Below are 23,787 nucleotides of genomic sequence, written 5' to 3' on the forward strand. Positions count from 1 at the left end.
TGTATATTACCTCGGCCAGACAGAAGTGACGACACCACATCATGGTGTTGGACAAGGGTTGAATGATGGAATGGCTTCATGATATCAGCCGGAACTATTGATAATCCGGTATCAAATTAGACTTTCCGCCAAATTCAAGTTCGCTATCCTTATTGGTCCAGTAGATTCCTATTTTGCACTGTTTGCACGAGAAGGACGATTTTGGCAATTGCTTATTTTTACGAAAAATTTGTACTGTTTGCTTGAGCGAATGCTTTTGATCTCAACTTTCTGGGTTTCCTTTCAATATAAGCATGCGGAGTATATAGGCAGAGCTTGAAAATTCATGCCTAGGCGCAGGGACATGCCGAGTAATTATTTTTATAATGGCATACACAGGTTTAAATAAATTGATGCATCCGTCCTCTTAGTATCGCTTCATCCAGTCCATGCTCCAACTCGCAGACTCACGGCGGGCTAGCTGAACCATGAGAGCGCAACAGCCTTCTCATCTCCTATGGAATACATTTTGAGTACTATTTCTCACAAGACCTGTAAGAATATTCTAGGAACGACGTCCGTTTTGCTGGAGGGTTGCGAATCACATATTTATTATTATCAATATTATCGTCCTTGCCCGGAGCATTTGGTCGTTATCGGTATGGTGGCCTTCTTCGGCATTTGCCTTTGCCATTATTCCTGAGTAACAAGAATACGGCGAGTTAAGTTACTCAGCCCCCAATCTCCAGGAAAAAACTGAGGCCAATTCCCTTGTTATATTTGATGGCATAATATTATAACTGACTCTTGTTAAGTTGGAGTGGCCACCTTAACACCAGACAATGTGGCTGTTCGGTGGAGACGTGGGGCGACGGGGCCCATCATTATCATTTGTCAACCTTCTTTACGGAGTTCTTACTCCCCATACAAGGGTGCGTGTATGGGGATAATATTGTGGAACGGGCCAAGAGACTAAGCCTACTTACTGTCACTTATTAGTAGTTAAGATATCCATCTTTCGAGTCGACTGGCTAGCATGTCTGGCGACTATGCATGGCATCTATTATTATGTAACTAATATGTATTCCGTACAGAGTTTTTATATTCAAAAACCTTTCAAGAAGTTCGCATGTTTGGCTGTGAAGGATGCGCTAGGGTAGTTAACTAGTTAGATGTGGTTTGTTCTGAGATACTCTATTACTCACCACTTGTTCTTCGGCTTCTTCAGTTGCTTCACGGGTAGTTAATCTCTTGACACAGACTTCAATCCCATACTCTACAGCTCCAGTCCCTGTGCCTGTTCCAAGACCCCGCCCGTGTCTGCCTCACGATTTATAACTGGTTCTTGAAATACCACCTACAGACTTTGCTTTGCTGAAAACGGTCCCTTTGAACCAGATTAAGGCCTCCAGTGTGTTTGTGACCGTAAAACAGACCTAGATTGGTATGCTTAGTCAGTGGGAATAGCTTAAAATTGATGAATCCTGATTGTCATGGAAAGTTTGTTGACTGCTATGGATGATTACTCAAAAGGGAAAGAAAGGCATTTTAGGTAAGGCGTACATGCATATACACGGGTTTCGGAATTTATCGTTGGTCTATGTATATATTTCTATGTAGTCAAGAAAAATTTTGAAAGTTACTTCATATCTAAAGTACAGAACGTAGAAAGACCTGTGTCTTGTCAATTACCAAGGATATTCGTTAGCCTTCGCTAGGTGGTGGGTAGACGGATTCCCTTTAATAAAAGTTGAAATAGTTGAGAAAGCGCTCTTGGTGGTAGTGTGGTCTGTATAATGCCGAAGACCATTGCCATAAATGATACCATCCACTCTTGAGGTTTTCAGCATTAATGCAGCAGTGCCGGTTTTATGGGCTGCAACGGTCCAGCCAAACGTCCTCCCTAATTCACCGCGATCCCGAGCATCTGAGAGTTTTTTAAGCTCATCAAATACACTTTGCTTGAAAAAGGTATTGAATAATCCATGATCCGACATTCTTTGTTTTGCTGGGATGGACTTGCCCACCCCCTTATAAAACTTTGCAACAGCATCTGCTGTTCCTGAGATGGCTACAGCTTCATTGGCATTCAATGAGTCACGGATGGTGATCCAGGATTTGGTTTTCTCGGTCGGTTCACTATAGAAACCATACAAGACACGAATACCTGCTTTCTCCAAATGCTTTCGGGCGAGGTCCCGCAAAGCGGTAATAGAATTTTCACTGCTCTCTTTATAGTCGGGATTCTTCATATCGAGCCAAACAAATGTAATGGGTGCACCTTACTTGCGCTACTTAGCAATTTCGACAAACATGGGTTCCGCTTTAACACTCCCGCTAGTGGGAAGACCATCATGGTCTGCCCACCAACCGTTGTGCCATGCCGTAAAATCGATCTCAATGGCGTTTGCACCATCCTTGACAGCCGCCTGGATGCCTTCGATTGTCAATACCCGGTGAGCAACTGCATATATGGCTCGCGATGTTGAGCGTTGTTCGATGCCAGCTTCGGTCACATTCTGGGTGGGAAGGCCAGTGACGCTGAGGGAAAGCTAGCCAGAGCTAGGTTGAAGAGGAATGGTATAACACGTATGGTGAAGAAGTGCGGGAGGAAGAAGAGTATATTTCTGAGAGAATAGCTTGAAAGAATCTGTTGAATCTGCCTCGAGTTGTCCTGATCTGAGCTGATCTGGCCTGAGTTGACGATGGGCACCAGGGCTTTATATAGACCGGGAGCGGCCATAGACAACTGGCTTGGGAAAGCATTTGAGGGCGGTCCAGTTGGAATTCTTCAAGTGCACTGAGAACTTTCAGTCGATATCCGCATGCTATAGACTTAGTGAAGGCCGTAGCCCACTTCACAAACTAGAAGGCGGGGTCTGCGGTCCCCAGTAGGGGTACCACGATGCCTGCGAACGCCGACCAAAGTCTGCATAACCACTCAACTAATGCCGCGAATTTTGTAGTATCATCAAATAAGGAGGAGTAAACCCCCACCTGGGAGGTGACAAATTCATCACAGCCTGGGCTATAAGAAACATGCAAAATACGTATGGATGTCCATATATTCATACGTAATAGGATATAGTAAGTATGTATGTCTGTGTATATACATACAAGGACACACAGAGAAGAGAAGCGCACCAGGAGACAAACAATTTGAAATTCACTGGTCTGCCGTATTTGATAGCTCTGGCAAGCAACGCGGCTCAACTGCGTGGATGCCGAGATGACCCAGCCGGCCAGATCGGAAGCCGGTTGCACGGCTGGTGAACCAAGTTAAAGTTAAGTAGTTAGTTAGTTGACTAACTACCTACCTACCGGCCCCACTCGGCGGCTCTGAAGCGCCATAAGCCGATGCCTGATCGAGTAGGAGGTTCGCCCCGCTTCGTGGGACATTAATATTATGTAATAGTAATGCTGCACATTTTAGTAAGAGCTGGCGACAGCTTAGGCGGGCATGGTCTGGCAACGTAAGCTGGAGCAGCTTATATGCCGTGAAAATCTTCTAGCAGAAGCATCTGGGTCTACTGCTTAGTAGTCTCTCATTTCATGGTCGGAAGCAGACTCTGAGGCCGCGTCAATGTCATCCTCCCATCCATCCCCTTCATCGCCGCTCTCCTCGGTGAGCACGCCTAGGATGTGTTCCAGCTCTTGGACGAGCTCCATTCCGTGCTTTTTTAGCCGGTCATCCTCATACTGGATCGCGTCATATAGCTCCAGGCTCTGCCGTAACCAGCTTCGGCTTCCCAACATCAAAGCCCGTTGTTGCTCATGATTGGCTTCGTCTACCGTATCAGATGAGATTTTCTGAGCCAACAAATACTGGCACCATCCACCAAGATACCAGGTTTCCACACTTTGGTCATCTTCAAGGATCATTCGCTCCAGTACCTCCAAGGCTTCGACCTCCATCTCAGCCTCCATCAAGAGTCTTGAGAGGCTTACCCTCACGGGGAAATCCGGAACAAATGGACTCTCTGAAGGCAAATCTTTCCAAATAGCTATACTCCGTGATAACGCCGCCTTCGCATCCTCATGTCGGAGCTGTGATATCCGGATAGATGCAAGAGTTTGGAGACATTCTGCCGACTCTGGGGCCATTAGTAGTGCTTCTGTAATCAATGTCTCACACCTGCTCTCGGCATCATCCTCCCACCTGAGTTCTATTAGTATTTCTAAAAACAAAGTCAACCCTACTGCCAGAGTACTCACGATAAATCGGTCATGTAGATTTCAATGACGCCACACAAGGCATTTGCTAGTTTTCTCTTTTGCTCTTCCAGGTTCTCGGAGCTTGCCGATTTCCCGTTCTCCTCTAGGGTCTGAATATTATGCCTTAGCACACTAACGCCCCGTTCAAACCAATGAACACTATCTTTTCCCCCTTCTTCACTCAATTGCGCCAACCACAAAAACTTCTCGGCCCCTCCTCCCTGGTATTCTGGTTTCGTTCCTTCTGGGTCAAGTTCAACAGCCTCCAAAAAGTGTTTCCTAGCAGCGTCAATATCTCCCAGCTCGACATAGACCTCTCCAACCAGGTTTAAGCCAATTAAATTGTTCGGAGAAGCTGGAGGGGCAATCTCTAGGCCGCGTTCGACGAGTAACAGTGCTTCGTCTGGCTGCCCAATTTGAAGTAGTGCGATCGCCTGCTCAAACAGAATAGAAGGGTCTTCCATGGCTTTTCTTTCTCGTGCTGGCCGTGTCCCGTTCAATATTGATTTTCCTTTTCCCTTTGGTTTGTTTTTGGGTTTGGTTTTCGCCATCACGACATTGAGCTAACTAGCTGTTGTCCTGCGAAAAATGTGGATACGAATTCCGGTTGCTTAATTATATTTGGTAATTATGTTTCAAAGCGTAGGAATTTCAATTGTTCAAGGCAATGTTTTTCAGTAATTTGAGATGTTGGACAATTATGACTGGAAGAAATTGGTTTAGTTAGCCTTTTTGTGTTTGTCAGGTTTGCATTGTTGTCTCCGTATGTTAGTTAACTATCGGCTGGTTCCTGACACTATCAACACTCTGAGGGGTATTTTTGAATCAATGAACAGTTGACCAACGTATAAGCAAAATACCCCAGTCACTTTTTCTAAATAAATAATTAAAAAAAATAATATTCGCCAAAAAACAGTTAATTTCATAAGCTGCACCTTGGATTTGTGGGAGCCCTCTTCCCTACCAACAAGATGGGTCGTGAGGACCAACAAGAGGAAAAGGAAACGCTAAAATCAATTTTTCCGGATGAAATAGCAGGTGTGGCATCAGGATTTAAGAGTTACAGTCGCGGGTTATTGACTGGAACCCTTAGATATATCGGAGGACTCGTACCGAATATCGGTCACTCTTGATGTCAGCCACCATGGAGAGGATTATTCCGACCCTCCCATTCTTATCCTTCAGGTGACCTACCCCGAAGACTATCCTGATGTTGCGCCTCGCCTTGAAATTTCCGCGCCACCAAATTCTCCAAAGTATCCGCATTTCGATATACAAGAAGACCGTGACCGATTGCTAGACCTTCTCACAAGCACGGTTGAAGAAAACCTGGGAATGGCAATGGTATTTACACTTGTTGATATCCTTAAAGAAGGCGCAGAGTTACTTGTTTCAGAGCGCCACGCCGCCGTCGAAGCACAAAAGGAGGTCGAAGCGGCGAAAGCGGAAGAGGAAGAAAACCGAAAATTCCAGGGCGAGGCTGTCACCAGGGACAGTTTTCTTGCATGGCGCGAAAAATTCCGACGAGAAATGGAGGAAGAAGAGAAACGGAAACAGGAAGAGAAGGAAGCGGAGGAGAAAAGAAAGAGAGGCCCTAAAGAGCCGAAAAAACCTACTGGAAAACAATTGTGGGAGAGTGGCCTTGCAGGCAAGGGGGATTATGACGAAGATGAATCTCTGCCGGCAAAATTTGCCAGCGCTAGCATAACAGAATAAAAAAGATTAGATATGTTACATCTAATATTCTAGTAACCCAAGGGCCCCTTTCTATGCAGTAGATATTTACTGTGCAGATTTAGTAGATAGCATACATAGCTTTCTAATCCATGATGGTCCGATTAAATTGCCATAATATGACATAGTGCGTTTGGGAATGCAGTCGTGCTTTTCCTGGTATTCATATCTTCCACGAATAATTCATATCGAGTCTGATTTTCCGTCTGGATTGGGTATCTTGGCTTGTTGCTTCTTCCTTTCTGCGGCCTCTCTTTCTGCTAATTCTCGCTCCTTCAAGACAACCTCCCACATGTTTTGAGCCATTCTCCTGTTGACCCGGTCGCCTGCCAAAATTGTATTTTTAATACAATCTAAACTGTCCTTAACGCTCATTTCCCAGAGTACCACATCGCAGTGGCCTGTTACGCGATCCCAAAAATCTTCATCCTGTGCCCTTAACAGTTCCTGCTCCAATCTGTCGCGTATTGTAATCCTTTTCCACCGAGCGTCCAGTAGACCCTTTATTGTGTAGCTCAGGCTCCGAGGCTGCGGTTTCTTGATCCGCAGAAAAGGTATTCCCCGTGCGCTGACTAGAACAGGCACACGACGTCGACCTCTCACTACTGGCCTCGGCCGAGAAAGAATGGACTGTCTATCGGTATGCACGCGAAGTGCCTCGGAACGCTGTTTTAATCGTTCTCTCGAAGTAGGCGATGTGCGATCCAGAGGGGTGGCTTTGGCGGCCTGGTCTCGACGTTCCTCGAAAGTCTTTTTCAAAAGAGAGCGAGTAGCCGCAAGCAAGGAGTCAACACGCTGTATACTCTCTTTCTCCTTTCTAGCATATGACTGAAATAAATCGAGGGCCTAAAATGATTATTAATTGCCCCAATTTGCACCGAAGGGACTTGCCCACCTCATGACCGGCTCTAAGGGCATTGGCTATCTTGCTTATACTTTGTAACTTACTATCCTTCCGAAATCTCGTTTTTATAAAACCTCGAATCTCGTCTGCCTTGGGACTGCTGGCAAAAGAGCGCGAGCACTGAGATAAAAGTGCATGGTAGAGCGATAGGCCTATGTAGGAAAACATTAGTTGAGGAACTGACAAGTAAGGGTACACAGCCTACAGGCAAGCCGATGAACTCCCGAGCAAGAGGGAGCCAAATGCCGGGGCATTCGAAATAACAGCAGGAGGTGTCATGAAAAACAAAGTGTACCTCCGTCAAGCACTTGCCGTTACAGGGTGAACAGATAGCTACCTAGTACGGAGTACTGTAGGCGTCATAAAATAGGAGCAGAGCTCAACTTCATTTCTGCTCAGCTCTGCTAGTAGCCACCCCTACAAGGGTGCTGGCCACCCCCATGTAACTACATACCAACTGTGTACATTACTGCTAAAACATTTACAAAATGGTTGATACACAGCCACACTGATTTTTTTTTCAAAATTAACCAGCTAGTATCATACAGTAGGAGGCCCTTCTTTATCTTCTGATTTTTTTTTAGATTGATAACGCCTTTGTTTGAGTGGATGTAAATTGGGGTGGCCAGCACCCTTATATGGGCGTGGCGTGGTTGGGATGAGCTCAATCAGATATGCAAAGAAATCGAAGAACGTTAAGTATATGTATACTCTGTACGGAGTATTGCAAACATGCACATTGAAAAGTATGGTTTTTGTTAATGATAAACGAACAGACCTCAACCCTAATAAAACGAAACGCTCAGACTGCTAGTAGATTGCTTCTGTGAAACAGGTAGTTAAGTCTATGTGAATGGCAGAGACTTCAAGATAAACCTATTGTTCGAATGGGGGAGTTATTTAAAGACACATCTTTGATGTCTTCCACGGCACCACATTGCTTGGTAAAGCCTATTTAGGCGGCAGTCAAAATTAAGAAAGAACCCCTATAATCTGGTCGTTTTGGGGTCTTCAAGATTCTTTAAATCAAATTGTACTCCGTATTGCGCTCAAATACTTTAGAAGGTGGCGCCTTCTGGTGGCTGGGGAAGTTTCTTATGCTGCGGAAGTGCCATATACCTGGAGTGTATTAGCTTCGTTCTTGAACTACAAGGCCCACGAGTTGTCACTTGCCTTCTTAACTCGAGGAGAATAGTTTCCATAGTAAACTCTCGTTTCCATTCCGCTAAGCAGGGAAGCCTCGTTGGGTCAACCTAAAAGTAATAATGCTGTCATTAAACAACCTCTCCATAAATTCGTCACCCTCAGCCTTATCGTACCTTTCCAGAACGCGGATCAACACACGGCAAATTTATTTTGGAAACAAACTGAATCGATGGCGGTGCATCAGGGTAGTCATCGCCGCAGTGGATGTTCACGCAGTATATACGGTTCTCGTGTACGCTCTGGTAATGACATTGTCAGCTCAGACATATAGCTAAGTGGGATGAAACAAACGTGAGGTGGGCCTAGAATCGTGCCATTCCAATTTCTCATCATAATATCCTCGCCATCCGCTAAACCATACGAACAAGCCTCTATAGACGTGTCGGTTAGACAAGTCAAAACCTTGCAAAAAGATTGTGGAGATGGATTTTTCAGAAAACCCACCTGGACCTTGGCCTTTCTCCCCCTTCTCCAACTCCTCTAGCAGCCGAAAATTTCGTGGCACCTTTGCCGTCATGATTGCTAATGATGGTTGAACGAATTTAGGAGGGGCTGCCTGGCAGTCTTGAGGGGTGACCTGGAAATATAGTTAGAGTTTAACTAGTTAGCTACGGAGTACGAAGTAACTAGTTAGTTAACCACATTCTTTTCTTCGTGATGCCAAGACTGCTCTGTACTCCGTACTGTACGGAGTATGTACTTCCAAATTCGGTTGCTTTCTCAACCCACCATCTATTCGAATACCATCCTACGATCAAATCTCTGTTAGACATAGGCTGCTCTTTATCTCTTTTATATTAGCTATAGAACTGGTTGAACACTTTTTAGGCTATATTGGGGCTCGACCATCCGTTTTCATTTGCAAAAGCCACGTTTACATACTGATTGATTATGCTTGAATCCTGCACCTGACATGACTTCTCAATTCCTTCAAGGAGAATTAACGTCTTTAATAAATGAATCTAAGAGAAAGAATTCCGATCTTAGAAATGTGTGCTTCAAATTTTTGGAAACCCAAATGCTGCTTTCAACGCTAATGCAGATATTAGGCCGCGGAGAGCTCGCTCCATGATCTCAAGGCAATACCTTCAACATCAGAAGTTCAGCTAGCGGCAGGTTGAAGACATCCTTTCAAATGCCTGAAAAATTACATGCTGATAAGCCAAAAGATTTACTTCGAAAGCCCCATTTCGTGAGGCCGTTCGTTCTAGCTTGTCATACTCGCCATGCTAAACTTGCAGTGTTGGGAGTTGGGTCGATTCAAAGACTCGTAGCTTCTGGAGCATTACCACCTGAACAGCTGGAAAGTGTTGTAGATGGGCTGCATCAAACCACAAACATAAGTCTGAATTATGACATATCGGTATCACTTCCAATGTTCTCACTAATATTTTCTAGGTTTGGACGTTCAACTCAAAGTACTTCAAACGTTACCAACATTATTTCAGCGTTATTCAGACAACTTAAAAGACCGCCTCCTTGCGAATGTCCTGGAACTTTGTGCAACGCTGCAAACCGTAAGAGCAACAGCTGTTTCAAATACAGCTGCAGCAACGCTTCAGCAGCTTGCTGTATCAGTCTTCGAGAAGGTTTCCAGAGAAGATGGTTTGTTTGTGCCTGACGTCCTTTATCTCTACCTGCTGGCACACTAATTTTGTTCAGAAAACCTTGATGACAGCGTGACTCTCGTTTCAATTTCATTAGGAAACGAGAGCATTAACATCTCAGGGGCGAGCTACGATGCGTTTCGGGTAATTCATCTCCCCATGGCTACCTGTCTGCTGCTTCTAACAATAATATTCAGGTGCTGGACGACCTTTGTCGGCTCGTCGAAGGCGAAACTCTTGAGTTTCTCAGGATCAAGTCTCTATCTAAGATTTTCGTGCTAGAGTTAATCGAAAGCATCTTGGTTAGCAATAACAATGTGTTCACTCGACATCCAGAACATGCACATATTCTCCGATACAGATTATTGCCTCTGATTGTGAGGTTCCTGTCCGAGCGACATGGGTTCCCAATCACTGTCCGCCTAGCAAGAATATTGCTGCTTTTACTTAAATCGCATATCCAACTGCTCGTTTCTGAATCGGAGGTTGCGCTGAGCCTTTTAGTTCATTTACTCGAAATTGATGTTTCGCCTCCTTGGAAACGTGCGATATGCATGGAGCTTTGTAGGGGTATTTTTTCAGAGCCAGGCCTCATCATGATCATATTCCGCTTGTTCGACCAACAAGAAAAACGCAAAGATATTGTCAGAGCTTTTGTGGCTTGTTTTGTTCGGCTTGCGGCCGAAAACCCTTCATTGATAGGAGTAGGGCATCAGTCGACAGTACCAGTCGAACCTGCATTATCTGCGGATACAATTGAAGATCAAGTTGCTTTGGAAGCCGTCGGCGTAGCCGGTGTGTTTGGAGGCCCATCAAAAAATACAGACGCGTACGGCATCAGCAGTCAGTGGAGCTTACTTCGGGTGCCATATATTGAAACCTTAGATAAATTAGAAGCGCCCGTCCCCCCAGAGACTTACATTTATACCCTAGTGCTCAACTGTATCAGTAGCTTTTCGGAAAATATCGCAAGATTCATCCTCCCACTGACAGTTGCGGAGACGAAATCAAGACGAAAGTACGGACATTTTGCATTGACCAAGACTGGCACTGCAAATTCTGATGACGCCAAAGCCGTTAATGAACTCAAGAATTCAAAGGATGTTTTCATTCCAGTAAATCCCCTTGAACTGAAATCCCATCCACAAATCGAGGATATCGAGATAATCGCGGCCATTATTGACTCCTGTTGGCCGGCAATTCTTGCTACCTCTTCTACCTTTTTATATGCAGCTCTGGAAAGCGATTACTATCACAATTTAGTTCGAGCATTTCAAAAGCTTGCTCACGTCGCGGGACTTCTAAGACTGACTACGCCCAGAGATGCATTTCTTACTACACTTGGAAAGGCCGCAGTCCCTGCTGATACCCTAAACACCAGCTCATTAGCTTCATTGCCTCAGAAGCTGGAAGATCATGTCTCTTTTACCGAGTCTCCCCTTCCAAGCTCCCCAAGCAATGCTGAGCACCCGAGGCTGCCCAATGAAAATAAAGGAATATTTCTCGATACACGAAATCTATTATGTTTACGTGCATTGCTAAATTTGGGAATTGCCCTGGGCCCTTCTCTGGATCAATGCTCATGGTCCATAATCCTTGAAACTTTACAGCATGCTGATTTGATTCTCGATGTCTCGACCTCGTCAATTACCAAGCCAGCTGCCACGGACCAAAGCCCAGAGAAAGGTTTCACTGTTGGTGCAGATTTATCTAAAGGAAACGTTGGAACCGAAATATTGGCCGTGCGCACGGCTGCCATGAAACTTTTTGAAAGCACGCAAAACTACCCAGACACGGCATTAGGATTACTCATGCGTGCTCTATTGAGTCTTTCAGAACTTACAAAGGAGTACGATGATCCATCCTCCCCTGTTTTTGAGACAATTCCACAGAGTGGCCGAGTTCGGCAGAATAGGCGCAATCTGTCTATTGCCCTTGGCCGGCCTAAAGTACAAGAAGACGAGTTGAGATTTATCCTTGCAAAAATGGGAGATTTGACCAAGGCAAATATTGAAAGACTCACTATAAATCGTGAAGAGTCCATTTGGCAAGTCATCGTAAATTTCCTTGTTGCAATCACGAAGAACGAGCAGGTTAGCTCTCAACTTCGTTCACGAGCAAGTGTAGTGCTCAATGAGCTTGCCTTTGACATGATCAAACTTGGCAATTCATTTGAGCCATCATGTCGGAACGAAGTGCAGCTTCGAGGACTACATGCTCTAAAGGCCCAAATCTCCGGCCTTTACAAATCAGAACGTCGACCCAGTTCCGCAGTGCGTAGTTCTGATTTCCACGTACATGAGCTTGCCCTTGGAACTCTCAAATCAGTGCTAGAGGAATGTGGTGACTCAATCACCGCGGGGTGGGACTTAGTCTTCAGCTTGATCTCAAGTGTGTTTGACAAGCAGGACACCGGCCCCCAGAAACACAGCCAGGGTCCATCAGTAATACCCCGAATCAGTAGCCCAGAAGCGGTGTCTGTGAAATCGCCGAAGCTCTTAAGGACGGCATATGATTCACTTCAGCTTATTGTATCTGATTTTATTGCTTTGCTGCCCGTTTCTTGCCTCCTTCAATTGGTGGAAACATTCTCTTACTTTGCTTCCCAAGAAGAAGATTTCAATATCTCTCTTACGACCACCACCTTCTTCTGGAATACCTCCGATTTTCTGTGCGGCCGATTTGGCAATTTTGTGATCACGGAAAAATTCAATGTTGGATCCACAGAAGAAGAATTGATAGTTCTTGCGACTACTACCGATTCCACGATCGCCAGCAATGCCCTGTGGCTTTTATTGCTTTTGAAAATCGTGCACGTTTCGGTTGACAATCGAACTGAAATTCGCAACAATGCCATTCAAACGATATTTCGAATATTGGACAATCAAGGCCAACAGCTACCACCAGATGCATGGCACATATGTCTCAACCATGTTTTGCTTGTGATGGCTGAGTCCGTTCAAAAAAAGCTCTTCGAAGCGTTGCACTCTACTGAAACTGGGAACACTAACATTCAAAAGGCTTGGGTGGAAACTGTGGTCCTTCTTACAAAAGGGTTATCAGACTTAATCACGAATTTCTTTGATACCGTTATTCATGATTCAGAATTTAATCAATCATGGCACCGCTTACTGGAATACTTTGACAGCATACTTAACTCTCGCCTATTAGAACTTACATCGTCAATCTTCACAAGCTTTGCCAAAATACTGAGACGCATTAAGAACCGTCAAGACGTTTCCTTGGAAGCGCTTGAAGAAGCTTGGGCGATATGGACTTCAAATCACCCCGCCAAAGAAGGCCAGCGTTCTAATACCTCCAACCAAGACGCGTTTTTGGCCTACTTGAACACTTACGAACAGCTCTATCGCTTGCTTGGTAGTAGCTTGGGTGAGGAACAAGTTGCCCAAGTCTTGGCCAATCTCAAACTTTGTGTATGGGAATCGATTATGCCGCAATACTCCTCTGATCTAGAACGCCAGTCAGAACCCCAGAAGTCCGTGGTCGGTTGCTTACGGGCCCTCTGTTTAGATAAACCCTCATCACAACGCGAAATCATTGATTGTCTAGCGAAACTATCAGACAGCGCATTGACCAGATGGTCTCCTGAGCATGGAAAGGAGAAGCCTACTTTTGTCGCTTTCTCGAAAGCTTGTCTTCAACTCTTTAGTTGGTACATGATGGAACGAGGCGTGAGGGTGGATTTCTTTTCAGGAAATACGATACCTGAAGCAATAGGCCATCTAGTCAATCCTGTCTTGAACAAATATTTATGGCTAGGAAAAGACTGCAACCCTCCCATATGGCAGGTTGCCGCGACATCTTCGTTGGATATTCTCCAGGTTTTGATTCCTTCAGTTGAGAAGGCGTACGAACATGTTGAGAAGAAGACGGCTGCCAGTTTCTGGGCGCGGGTTGCTGATTTAACTAGAGGCATTGCAGCCGCCGAGGGTTACGAGGAGGATAACAGGGGCACTGCCATCCTCGCAGAAGATGAAAGATTTGATATGGAGGCTTTCACACGGCTACGTGTTTTAATAATTCCATCCCTCGGCTCTCCGTTCATCCCAGATACCATACGCCAAGAATTTGCTTTCATTCTATTCAGATTTTCACTCATCTATCCCCCGAACTACAATGATGTTTCTTTTGAAGACTTGAAGACTCAGCCTCTGGAAAACTTGTATCAAGTCCGCAGAGGTAGGACTGTTAGCTCGCGACCGACTTTGCGCTCCAACCTATCGTATTTCCTAATTGATACTTTATTCGAGCTGGCGTCCACACACGAATTCGCGCTGGAAACAGGACCAAACTCACTCGAGTCATATAAAACGCTTGCAAAATCTGTATCTCCATATCTTATTTTGCGTTGTGCAATAGCATTGAAATCCTACATCGCCGACCAGCCTTTGCGAGGACTCATGCCGCAACCTATTATTGCTCGAAAAGAACTCCTGTACCTATTACAAAAGCTCACCGCCTTACGAAGTACACCTACAGCTATTCCTCCCGCAGGCCCAACTGTACCAGTACGGACTACTACCGATCAGACCGAGGCCATGGACAAGGACGTAAGGTACAAGAAACATCTTGGATGGGTATACCCACTGGCCGTGAAAAGCATCCAAGTTGCCGCAAGAGCACCAGATGACCAAGAGATTATGCGGATGTTAACAGAGCTATTAGAGTCGATTGCAGGCGACTGTGCCTCTAACGCTTGATCGGTTGTTATGAAATCATGGCGGGCTTAGCACAGGGATCTATTATGTAGTTTTGGGACCAAATTCCGCCCTGTACTCCGTATGGAAAATCGTTACTGAGGCTCGGCGGCCATGGCTCCGACCCCTCATTTTGCTATTTTGGCGGGTGAGACTGGTTCGTTTTTGGTGGAGGCAAAAAAATCCGGTGAAGTCCGTGCCTACGTGGAAAATGTCTTGGCGGTGTAAGCTTCAACCAACTCGCGAATGCTATAGTGTCTTGGTTCAAGTATTTCCAGCAAATGGCAATATAGGCAATCTCAGATTGGTGCGGGAGCTTTCCGCCACCCTGCTTCCCTCCGTTGAAAGTTATGAAACTAGCTGCTCCTTAGACGCCACGAGGCGCGGAACATGCCCTTGTGGAGACCTACCCCGGATTCCCGCGCTGTTGAACCGCGTGCCCCTCGATGAACAATATCGTAGGGCCCCAGAGCTTCCCGCTCGAAACGTTAATGACAGTTGGCAATTGGCCACCGCGCGATACAGTGTGACGCCCGGCTCTCCATGTTTCGATCCTAACCGGCAACCAGGATTTGCGTCCAAGGTTCCGAGCAGGGGTTTCGTGAGGCCCATGCGGTGTTTATTTTAAAAGCTCGCACCATGCTCTATTCTTAACTATATGAGAGGGCATGCGCAATGACTCCTACGCTTCGACCACCGTTCCTACTTTTGGCTCGCTTTTTTAGAACATGCGGGGGAAAGGGGTGGGCGTCGATGGGTTCCGAGGCTGGTCCTTCTATCCCGGAGCGAAGTCCAGGATGCCAACCCTAACGCCAAGCGGCACCCTTGGCTCTTGGTCGCATCGATTCTCTTATCTTTGTACAGCGAATGAAGGGGGAGGATTCCCTTCTGTTGATCGTCCTACGGTGCTAGGGGGTTTGTACTCCAAGTGGGCTAACACTTTGAACCTCGGGCTGGGTCGCCGAATCGCGGCATGCGTGTCCTAATGATTTCCCCCGGCTACCTGGATGGAGTTGCCTTGCTCAACATTATTCTCTTCTTCGCCTCCAGAAAGCTTCACCCCAGACAATAATTCCTGCGCTAGATGGTTAGGTTGACCCCATTATTTAATCTTGCTCCTATGGTCGAGACCGATGTTATTATAAGGTCGATTAATTCCCCTCCACATTCTCGAGTCAACCTCAAAATCACAGGCTCGAGGTATTAGACGAGATCGAAACGCCGCCAAGATGGAGTCGAAGAAGACTTCAGAAGCTCAGACAGAGCTGAAGATGGCCACAGAAGAGGTGGAACAGTCGCAGATGAGCAATTCAGGCAAAGACGCGGAATCGGACCAGATGGATGACAAAGAGTTACAAAAACGACTTCGCAAAATCTAGTACGTGAGCGATTGAATGCGTCATTCTCTCATCTTCACTCCGTTCCGTTTGTACTGACTCGGTTCTAGCTTGAAGGTCGATTTACGGCTGATCCCAATTCTGGGAGGTATGGTTACAGCTACCCTAAGCTAGAATGATGGCAATAGCTAAATAACTGCTTGTTCCAGCTCTCTATGCTATCAGTGGAATTGACCGTATCAATGTATGTCCCCGAATCCAACCATGGCTTCTTCCCCTTGTCTGGTCGAAGAGGCGTGGCTAAAAAGGTCGAATTAAGCTATCTTCCGCTCGTGTCGCGGGAATGCACAAGGATCTACGATTCGACATCGGCTCTCGGTACTCGATTGTGCTGCTGGTCTTTTTCGTGACGTACTTTATTTTCGAAATTCCTAGCAATATTGCGCTGAGAAAGGTGGGCGCAGCTGTATGGCTGTCGTTCCTTGCCATGAGCTGGGGAATTGTCATCATGTGTATGTCCTTGCTGTATACTTCATTAGTTGTTGAGTTACTAACAGATTAAAGGTGCTGGCTTTGTGAAGTCATGGGTGGTATGGACGATATTCAAAGTTATGCTTCAAAAAACTAATTCATGTTAGCCTCTGATTGTAATCAGACTGCTGTTGGGTCTATTTGAAGCAGGTTTCTTGTAAGGGCCCTCCCATGATTCACGACATAGTGCCGGTGGCTAATTCGACTCTGCAGTCCCGGTTGTATGTACCTGATCAGTTGCTGGTATAGAAGATACCAAGTGCAGCAACGGTACGTGACCGCGCTTTATCCTGCAAGCCGTCCGTTGTTGCAATTGCTAACGGGGCATGCACTGGTAGAATCGCGTGGTTTTACTGCATCAATGTCATCGCCAACGGCTTCGGGTCGCTGCTGGCGTACGGGCTCTGGAAAATGGAAGGCCTCGGCGGACTCCGAGGCTGGAGGTGGATCTTCATCATGGAGGGCATCATCACCTGCGTGCTTGCCATCCTGGGCTACATCCTGATCATCGATTTCCCGGACAAGGTGCTGCAGAAAAAGTCGTTTTTGACGGTCGAGGAGGTGGACCTGATCAAGTCGCAGCTGGAGAAGGACCGAGGAGATGCCGTGCACGACGAGTTCACGCTGAAGAAGGTGTTCAAGACGCTCGGCCGGTGGCAGCTCTGGATCTAGTATGTCTCTCTCCCCGTGTGTTTTGGGATTTTTTTTTTTTTTTTTTGCAAGGAAATGAATGGACTTGACTGACCCGAGGGCGCGTGATCCAGCTCGCTTCTTTTCATGTGCCTGGCCGTGGGCATCTACGGCTACGCGTACTTCATGATCATCATCCTGCAAGGCATGGGCTACTCGATCGGGCGGGTGTTCCTGCTGTCGGCGCCGCCGGCCGTGGTCAGCGTGCCCTTCACGCTGATCATCTCGTACCTGGCAGATCGCACCAAGATGCGGGCGCCGTACGTGATCTTCAACGCCGTCACGTGCACGATCGGGTACGTCCTGGTGGCGTACCCGAAGCAGAACAGCGTGAGGTATGATTATGATGATATCGTCCCGATTATTCCATGGGTATGGATGAACAGCTGACGTGAGAGCAGATACTTTGGCTGTTTCCTGGGTCTGGCGGGCGCCAACGCGTCGCTGCCGGCCGTGCTCGCGTGGCAGGCCAACAACATCCGCGGACAGAGCACGCGAGCGTGAGTACTAGTATTTATTGCTAGCAGCCCAAAATGGGACGGTTCCGCTGACGAAAATTGACACACAGGGTGGCATCGGGCCTGCAAGTCGCGTTCGGAGCGGTGGGCGGCATCTACGCGTCGCTGACGTTCATGGAGAAGGAAGCGCCGCGGTACTTCAGCGGCCTGTGGGCGGGAATTGTAGGTGGCGCCCAATTCTTGATTATTGTTGGCTGTGTAACTGACGATGGAAAATTAGGCATGCCAGCTGTTCATGATCGCGGCGAGCGTGGGGATGACGGTGTACCACTACGTGCAGAACCGCAAGGCGGCGCGGGGGCAGATTTTGATCGAGGGGCTGGAGGGGTTCCGGTACACGTACTAGAGCGGGTGTGTTTTCTGGACTCGGGAGGGGATTGTGGGAGGGGGGGTTTGGAAGGGGGGGTGTGTGTGGGGGGGGGGGGGGGGGGGTATATGGTCTATGATTTGATTAATGCTGTTGTTAATGCTTGTGGTGTTGGGAAATAAGGCTGTTTTTTAACTCTGCAGTTCTTCGAAGAACACGAAACGCGACGACGTATGAAAAAAAAGACTCCGTACATAGAGATGCCAAATACAATATAACACCCGATACGCGCGAAACGAGCACATGAAGTAGGAAGGAGAGAGAGAGAGAGTATGGTGGTCGAACGCTAGGCGGCGGCGGCGACGTGGGTAGGGGGGTCGGCGGGCGGCAAATCGGGGGTCAGTGGCTCGGGGGCGCGGGGCGCCGCGGGGGCGGGGAGGGCGGGGGGGATGTTCTGCTGCAGCTGCATGGGCGCGGGGGCGGCGTCGGGCGGCTGGCGGTACAGCACGATCTCGGGTTGTTTGAAGTAGCGGCGGGCGTCTAGAGGGGGGCAGGGAGGGGTTAGTGTGGGGGGGGGGAAGCTTTAGGGCGCGCGGGTGTGGGGGGTGGGTAGGAGGGTATGTGGGGGTATGGCGAGGTGGGATGTGGGGGGCCATGGGAGGGAGCGAGCCGGTGTCAGGTGGGATGGGATGCGGGATGGGACGGGCGGGATGGGAACGTGCCTTCATCGATGAGCACTAGGCTGAGGTAGTAACGCGTCGAGAACTTCTTGTTGACGTCGCGGAAGGTCGGCGTGAGGTCGAAGCCGCCCAGGAACAGGCGGATGGGGATGGTTTCGCCTGGAAGCGTCAGTTGGAGAAGGAGATGAGGCCGGGGACGAGTGCGTACCACGCGAGGGCGAGCCGTCCATGATCTGGGTAGGGTAGCGGGTTAGCGGGGAGGATACATCACGGCAGGGAAGAGGAACAGACCTCGAAGCGGACGAGGGTCTCGCTCTCGTTGTACTGGTTGGGCGGGGCGCCGGTGGTCTCGCGGCGGATGATGGACAGCTCCATGTGGCGGATCTTGAGGCGGACGAGCAGGAAGTAGATGCGGCCGACGATGACGTCCTGCAGGTGGTACTTGGACTTGGAGTACTCGAACTCGATGTGCAGGCAGTCCTCGATGCCGACGTCCATCTTGATGGGGCTGTTGGCGTCGGGCGGGCAGCGGAAGGCGTGCACCCACAGCTCCTTTTCGCGCACGACGTCGGCCAGGCGGCGGGCGACGGTGGCGCGCACGAGGTAGCGCAGGCGCACGTTGAGCCCGCGGTACGACTCGAACGGCTTCTCGACGTTGCGGAAGGCGAAGGTGAAGGTGCGCGGGTGCTGCAGCTCGCCGGGCGCGGCGAGCTCGTGGGCGAGCGAGAGGAACTCGTGCTGGGCGCCGCGGTCGAAGAGCATCTCTGGGGAGGTGTGAGAGGGAGAAGAAGAGTATGAGAGAGAGAGAGAGAGAGGATACCTATCACGCCGATGAGCTGCACCTTGATGCCGGCGTGCTCGAGACGGCGGCCGTCCTTGGGGCGCACGGTGACGGCGCCGGCAACGGTCTCGCCGTCGAGGTACAGCGGCACGCGCTCGCGGCGGGCGGCGTCGAGCTTGAGGTCGACGGCATCGCGGGCATCGGCGGCGTCGAGCACGACGTCGATGTCGACGGGCGTGGCGAACAGGAAGGCCATGGCGGGAGGGTTGGGGTGAAGCCGAGTGTGGTGAAGTAAGTTAGTTAGTTGGCCGGCGAGGGATGTGGCGAGAGACCAGCGCGCAGGCTTCGCTTCGCTTACGGGCTGCCGCGTTTCAGCCCGCGCTCACGCCGGCGGGGGGCTTTGCGTTTTGCTTTTGCTGGAAGGGCCGCCGTCGCCGCCGCCGCCACCACCAGCCAGCCAGCGGCCGCGGGCGTAGTATTAAAAGGGCGGCGGCGTCCCAGGCCTGGGCTGTCACAGCCTGCGAGCCCTGCGAGCCCTCTCCCCCCCCCAATGCCCGCCTGCGACTGCTTCACCACACCGCCCAGCATGCTGGCCCCCCTTGCCCGCTGCCCGCCGCGCTGCTGCCCGCCCGGCCCGCCGCCGCCGCGCCAGCACATCTGGATCGTCACCGGGCCCGCGGGCTGCGGCAAGACCACCGTGGCGCGCGCGCTCGCCGCCGACCTGGGGCTGCCGTATATCGAGGGCGACGATGTATGTCTCTCTCTCTCTCTCTCTCTCTCTCCTTCACTCCTCTATTAACTACTCCCAACCCGCAGTACCACTCCGCGGCCAACAAGGCCAAGATGGCGGCCAACATCCCGCTCGCCGACGCCGACCGCTGGGACTGGCTGATCCAGCTGCGCGAGGCGGCGCTGCAGCGGCTGCGGGCGGCGGGCGTCGCGGGCGTGGTGGTGACGTGCTCGGCGCTCAAGCACAAGTACCGCGACGTCATGCGCGTGGCCGCCTACCGCCACCCGTCCGTCCGCATCCACTTCCTGTACCTGCGCGCCGACGAGCAGCTGCTGCTGCAGCGCCTGCGCGCCCGCCGCGGCCACTACATGAAGCCCGCCATGGTGCATTCGCAGCTGCAGCTGCTCGAGGAGCCCGACGCCGAGGGCGATGCCGTCGCCGTCGACTGCGCCGCCAGTCCCGCCGAGGTGCTGCGCCGCGTGCGTGCTGCCGTGCGCGCCGCCCTGCACGAGCACCCGTAGCCCGGTCTTCTTCTTCTTCTTCTTCTTCTTCTCTCTCGCGGATTAGCGATGGGCGCACGGCGTCGGAGTCCCGGTCTCTGTATATTGATATTTCACCTATTCTATCTGTCTAATGTGCTGGCTCTCCCTCTGGCTCTCTGATTCTTCCTCCCTCCATCCCGCATCCCGCACAGCCCGTCCCCCGTCGGCTTCCCTGCCCGGCGCCCAAATAAGCGCGGGAGCTCCGAGTCTGCCGGCGCACGGGTCTCCCAGCATCGTGTTGGGTACGAGCCTGGCCGAGCACACGAGCGAGAGAAGCCATCTAGACATTGCCACATCCCATAGTCAACTAGTTACTTACATACGCCGTTCACTCCGTCCAAGCACCCTTTTTACCCCCTACCGCAGCGCCAGCATCATCGTCTCCGGCGCCTCCACGAACGCCCGCACGCGCTCGGCCATGCGCGCCATCGTGGCCCCGTCCACCACGCGGTGATCCGCGCTCCAGCTGAACGTCACGCGCTGGTCGCGCACCACCGCGCCCGCCGCGTCGAACACCGGCACCGCGCGCGCCTTGCCCACGCCCAGGATCGCCACCTCCGTCGGCACCAGCACCGGCGCCACGTACGTGCCGCCGATGCTGCCGATGTTCGACACCGTGATCGTGCCGCCGCTGAGGTCGCCCGCCGTCAGCTTGCCCGCCCGCGCCACCCCCGCCAGCCGCCCCAGCTCCGCCGCGATGTCCGCGATCGTGCGCGCCTGCACGTTCTTGATGTTGGGCACCAGCAAGCCCGTTGGCGTGTCCATCGCCACCCCGACGTTGTGGCCCGCCCGCAGCACTAGTCCCGGCTTGGCTGCGTTGCTGGCCGTGTCCACGCGTGCGTTGAGTAGTGGGAACTCGTGCAGTGCCAGCGACACCGCCTTGATGATGAACGGTAGGTACGAGATCTTCGGCGCCGGCTCGCCGGACGACGACGACGACGACGTCGTCACGATCTTCTGCCGCACCGCCGCCAGCGCCGCGATGCTGAGCTCGTCTGCGTACAGGAAGTGCGGGATGCTCAGCGACTTGGTCATCGTCTTGAACATCTGCGCCTGGATTGGTGTCAGTGCCGCCGGCGTTTCCACCTGCGCTGCTGTGACCGAGCTATCCGTAGACGCTGCTGCTGCTGCTGTTGCTGGTGCACCAGTGGCTGTCGCCGACTCGCCGCCCTCCTCGAGGTACCGGAACACATCCTCCTTCATCACCCGTCCATCCTTGCCCGTGCCCGTGATCTTCGTGATGTCCAGCCCGTGCTCCTTGAGCAGCCCACGGACCGCCGGCGTCGCAAACGACGCGTACTTCGACGTCGGTACCGCGGGGGCACTCGTGCTCGTGCTCGCCGCCTCCTGCTGTGCGACCACTGCCGGCGCTGACGTGGTCGTGGTGGTGGTGGATGGTTCCGGTGCGGCTGCTGGTGGCGCCGGCGCGTGCGAGTCGGGGTATTTGGCGTCGTCGACTTCTATATCGCAGAGAGCCTAAGGAGTCCTGCATGTCAACATCTGGTCCTTGTAGTAGTAGCACCAAACGCTCGGGCCCTCGGCCCCCGCCCGGTCAGTAGTTGCGTACCATGCCTGTTGGGACCGTGTCATCTGTTTGGAAATGGAGTTTCTTGATAACACCATCGTACCGCGATGTGATCTATCCACCCACAGCAATTAGTTAGTCAATCTAGTTTACCCCGTACTCGGTTCAAATCCAATTGCACACGAGACCACCTACATCGTCCACCGCCTTGTCCGACTGGTACTGGCACAGCGGCTTCCACTCCTCTATCCGCGCGCCCTCCTGCACATACCACTGGATAATCTGCACTTCGGTGATACCTACACACCCCCCCCCGCCGTCAGCGTCGGCACTTTTGCCCCGGGATTATTTGCAACTCCACCTACCTTCGCCAACGTCCTTCAGCACCTGCGACCGAATCCCCCACGCCGCCGGCGAGGCGTGAAACTGCCGCCGCGAGCGCTGAGCGCCGCCAATCCCGGCGGCGGGCAAGATACGAGGCGACGAGGCACGCGAATGCAGGACTCGGGAGAGCGACGACCACGACGACGAGCCTCTGCAGTACAGAGACGCCATGACGAAAGATTGAACGACGACGATAGCAAGGGATATAAGGAAAGGAGAAAAAAAAAAATAAAGAAGATAATAAAATAATGAAAAAAATGACACACCGCACCAGTTTCTCTCGCCGGCAAGGCAAACCGAACGTTCTTCGACTCACGCTCTCGCTCGGCCCAGGGCGGGCGGCGCGCCGGAGCCCCGATGCTAGCCGGCCCCCCTCCCCAACCACCGACGGCACGTGAGCTTACGTCATCCGTCCAGATCACATGACCGCTTAGTCACCTGCTGACTCAGATTCGTTAACTCGCCGATTCCTGCCAAGCCCGGTTTGTCCACTCGGGTCCGGGGAAATTACGCGGGGAGTGCAACGCGGCAAGCCTTCCAACCCCACCGAACTGGGATCAACCCTCTTTTTTTTTTTTCGGTTATTTTGCGAGGCATTTTTGCTTGGGCGGTGCGGGCGTTTTAAAGAGAGAGGGAGGGAGGGAGAGAGATAGAGAGAGAATAATAACGATGATAAAAAAGGATAAGGGTTTGTTGCAAGCAGGAGGCGATCGTCTCTGCCGATCTTTATACAATGGGCCGGTCCGTGGAATTTAAAATAATAATAATAATATTAATGAGTTGCCGCACGAATACTCCTACGAGTATTCTAGTGTCGTGGCGGAACCGATCGTCACCTTGTTAGTTCGCTAGCTAGCTGAGTCAGCGATGGGCCTCGCCAGTCGACGTCCACTGTTGCGTGTTCCCCGACCCGCAACAAACGCAACATGGCGGGCGAAGCCGTGTAGTTAGTTACATATCTGCGTCGGACTTGCCATGTGATGGGATAGGCCTTGCTGGGTGCTGAGGCATGCTCTTCTCCTGCCCGTCTGCACGCATGTTCTAGAAGATGTGGGACGGCGACCCCTGACTGCTTCTCGAGAGGAGTGCCCTACGGAGTACCGGAGTACATATAACCAAACTAGACCTGTTATTCACGTTGATCGACAGAAACAAAATACCCGCATGCTCCACTGTTGGTTCGTCCGGGGTTCCCGCCTGTTGTGTATGGCCCACGGGGCGGCTCATATGGGATGGTGTTGAAACACCTGAAGAGCCGCCCCTTCTGGCGTGTTTGAAGTTGTGTTGGGTAGCTAACTAACTAGTTTACTATTAACTACAACTATCCCAGCAGTCCCAGTCGGAAAATTATTTAACATCAAGGGCTCTTTTCTGGCATGAGACATGGAAGGTGGTCGGA

At 50.7% G+C, this 23,787-nt stretch overlaps 10 protein-coding genes across 10 annotated transcripts; 4 read left to right on the top strand and 6 right to left on the bottom strand.

Annotated features, from left to right (window-relative positions):
* Nucleotides 1-1,667: 1,667 nt before the first annotated feature.
* LOZ57_003592 (uncharacterized protein) lies at nucleotides 1,668-2,231 on the bottom strand (the record flags this gene model as incomplete). The annotated part of the gene is made up of 1 exon (XM_049252640.1): nucleotides 1,668-2,231. One exon carries the CDS (start codon nucleotides 2,229-2,231, stop codon nucleotides 1,668-1,670), a length of 564 nt encoding a protein of 187 aa, XP_049108481.1.
* Nucleotides 2,232-3,513: 1,282 nt separating this feature from the next.
* On the bottom strand, nucleotides 3,514-4,658 carry LOZ57_003593 (uncharacterized protein; the record flags this gene model as incomplete). The annotated part of the gene is made up of 2 exons (XM_049252641.1): nucleotides 3,514-4,138; nucleotides 4,195-4,658. 2 exons carry the CDS (start codon nucleotides 4,656-4,658, stop codon nucleotides 3,514-3,516), a joined length of 1,089 nt encoding a protein of 362 aa, XP_049108482.1.
* A 507-nt stretch (nucleotides 4,659-5,165) lies between these two features.
* On the top strand, nucleotides 5,166-5,910 carry GIR2 (the record flags this gene model as incomplete). The annotated part of the gene is made up of 2 exons (XM_049252642.1): nucleotides 5,166-5,232; nucleotides 5,288-5,910. The coding sequence occupies 2 exons, from the start codon at nucleotides 5,166-5,168 to the stop codon at nucleotides 5,908-5,910; spliced, it is 690 nt and encodes a 229-aa protein (XP_049108483.1).
* A 201-nt stretch (nucleotides 5,911-6,111) lies between these two features.
* LOZ57_003595 (uncharacterized protein) lies at nucleotides 6,112-7,111 on the bottom strand (the record flags this gene model as incomplete). Its single annotated transcript, XM_049252643.1, has 3 exons — nucleotides 6,112-6,774; nucleotides 6,824-6,984; nucleotides 7,054-7,111. The coding sequence occupies 3 exons, from the start codon at nucleotides 7,109-7,111 to the stop codon at nucleotides 6,112-6,114; spliced, it is 882 nt and encodes a 293-aa protein (XP_049108484.1).
* Nucleotides 7,112-7,890: 779 nt separating this feature from the next.
* Nucleotides 7,891-8,555, bottom strand: MMS2 (E2 ubiquitin-conjugating protein mms2; the record flags this gene model as incomplete). The annotated part of the gene is made up of 5 exons (XM_049252644.1): nucleotides 7,891-7,951; nucleotides 8,006-8,085; nucleotides 8,152-8,277; nucleotides 8,330-8,409; nucleotides 8,483-8,555. The coding sequence occupies 5 exons, from the start codon at nucleotides 8,553-8,555 to the stop codon at nucleotides 7,891-7,893; spliced, it is 420 nt and encodes a 139-aa protein (XP_049108485.1).
* A 396-nt stretch (nucleotides 8,556-8,951) lies between these two features.
* On the top strand, nucleotides 8,952-14,366 carry MON2 (Endocytosis and vacuole integrity protein; the record flags this gene model as incomplete). Its single annotated transcript, XM_049252645.1, has 6 exons — nucleotides 8,952-9,029; nucleotides 9,088-9,154; nucleotides 9,208-9,381; nucleotides 9,437-9,643; nucleotides 9,701-9,789; nucleotides 9,843-14,366. The coding sequence occupies 6 exons, from the start codon at nucleotides 8,952-8,954 to the stop codon at nucleotides 14,364-14,366; spliced, it is 5,139 nt and encodes a 1,712-aa protein (XP_049108486.1).
* A 1,226-nt stretch (nucleotides 14,367-15,592) lies between these two features.
* LOZ57_003598 (uncharacterized protein) lies at nucleotides 15,593-17,785 on the top strand (the record flags this gene model as incomplete). The annotated part of the gene is made up of 12 exons (XM_049252646.1): nucleotides 15,593-15,741; nucleotides 15,811-15,848; nucleotides 15,910-15,944; nucleotides 16,020-16,212; nucleotides 16,265-16,290; nucleotides 16,339-16,388; nucleotides 16,445-16,501; nucleotides 16,570-16,902; nucleotides 16,996-17,256; nucleotides 17,323-17,421; nucleotides 17,490-17,601; nucleotides 17,660-17,785. The coding sequence occupies 12 exons, from the start codon at nucleotides 15,593-15,595 to the stop codon at nucleotides 17,783-17,785; spliced, it is 1,479 nt and encodes a 492-aa protein (XP_049108487.1).
* Nucleotides 17,786-18,421: 636 nt separating this feature from the next.
* vps26 (Vacuolar protein sorting-associated protein 26) lies at nucleotides 18,422-19,463 on the bottom strand (the record flags this gene model as incomplete). The annotated part of the gene is made up of 4 exons (XM_049252647.1): nucleotides 18,422-18,585; nucleotides 18,635-18,659; nucleotides 18,718-19,190; nucleotides 19,247-19,463. The coding sequence occupies 4 exons, from the start codon at nucleotides 19,461-19,463 to the stop codon at nucleotides 18,422-18,424; spliced, it is 879 nt and encodes a 292-aa protein (XP_049108488.1).
* Nucleotides 19,464-20,050: 587 nt separating this feature from the next.
* On the top strand, nucleotides 20,051-20,458 carry LOZ57_003600 (uncharacterized protein; the record flags this gene model as incomplete). The annotated part of the gene is made up of 1 exon (XM_049252648.1): nucleotides 20,051-20,458. The coding sequence occupies one exon, from the start codon at nucleotides 20,051-20,053 to the stop codon at nucleotides 20,456-20,458; it is 408 nt and encodes a 135-aa protein (XP_049108489.1).
* A 378-nt stretch (nucleotides 20,459-20,836) lies between these two features.
* LOZ57_003601 (uncharacterized protein) lies at nucleotides 20,837-22,559 on the bottom strand (the record flags this gene model as incomplete). Its single annotated transcript, XM_049252649.1, has 4 exons — nucleotides 20,837-21,955; nucleotides 22,047-22,118; nucleotides 22,200-22,303; nucleotides 22,370-22,559. The coding sequence occupies 4 exons, from the start codon at nucleotides 22,557-22,559 to the stop codon at nucleotides 20,837-20,839; spliced, it is 1,485 nt and encodes a 494-aa protein (XP_049108490.1).
* Nucleotides 22,560-23,787: the final 1,228 nt, after the last annotated feature.

This window comes from Ophidiomyces ophidiicola (genome assembly GCF_022830035.1).
Source record: "Ophidiomyces ophidiicola strain CBS 122913 chromosome Unknown scaffold_12, whole genome shotgun sequence".
Taxonomy (NCBI): Eukaryota; Fungi; Ascomycota; class Eurotiomycetes; order Onygenales; family Onygenaceae; genus Ophidiomyces; species Ophidiomyces ophidiicola.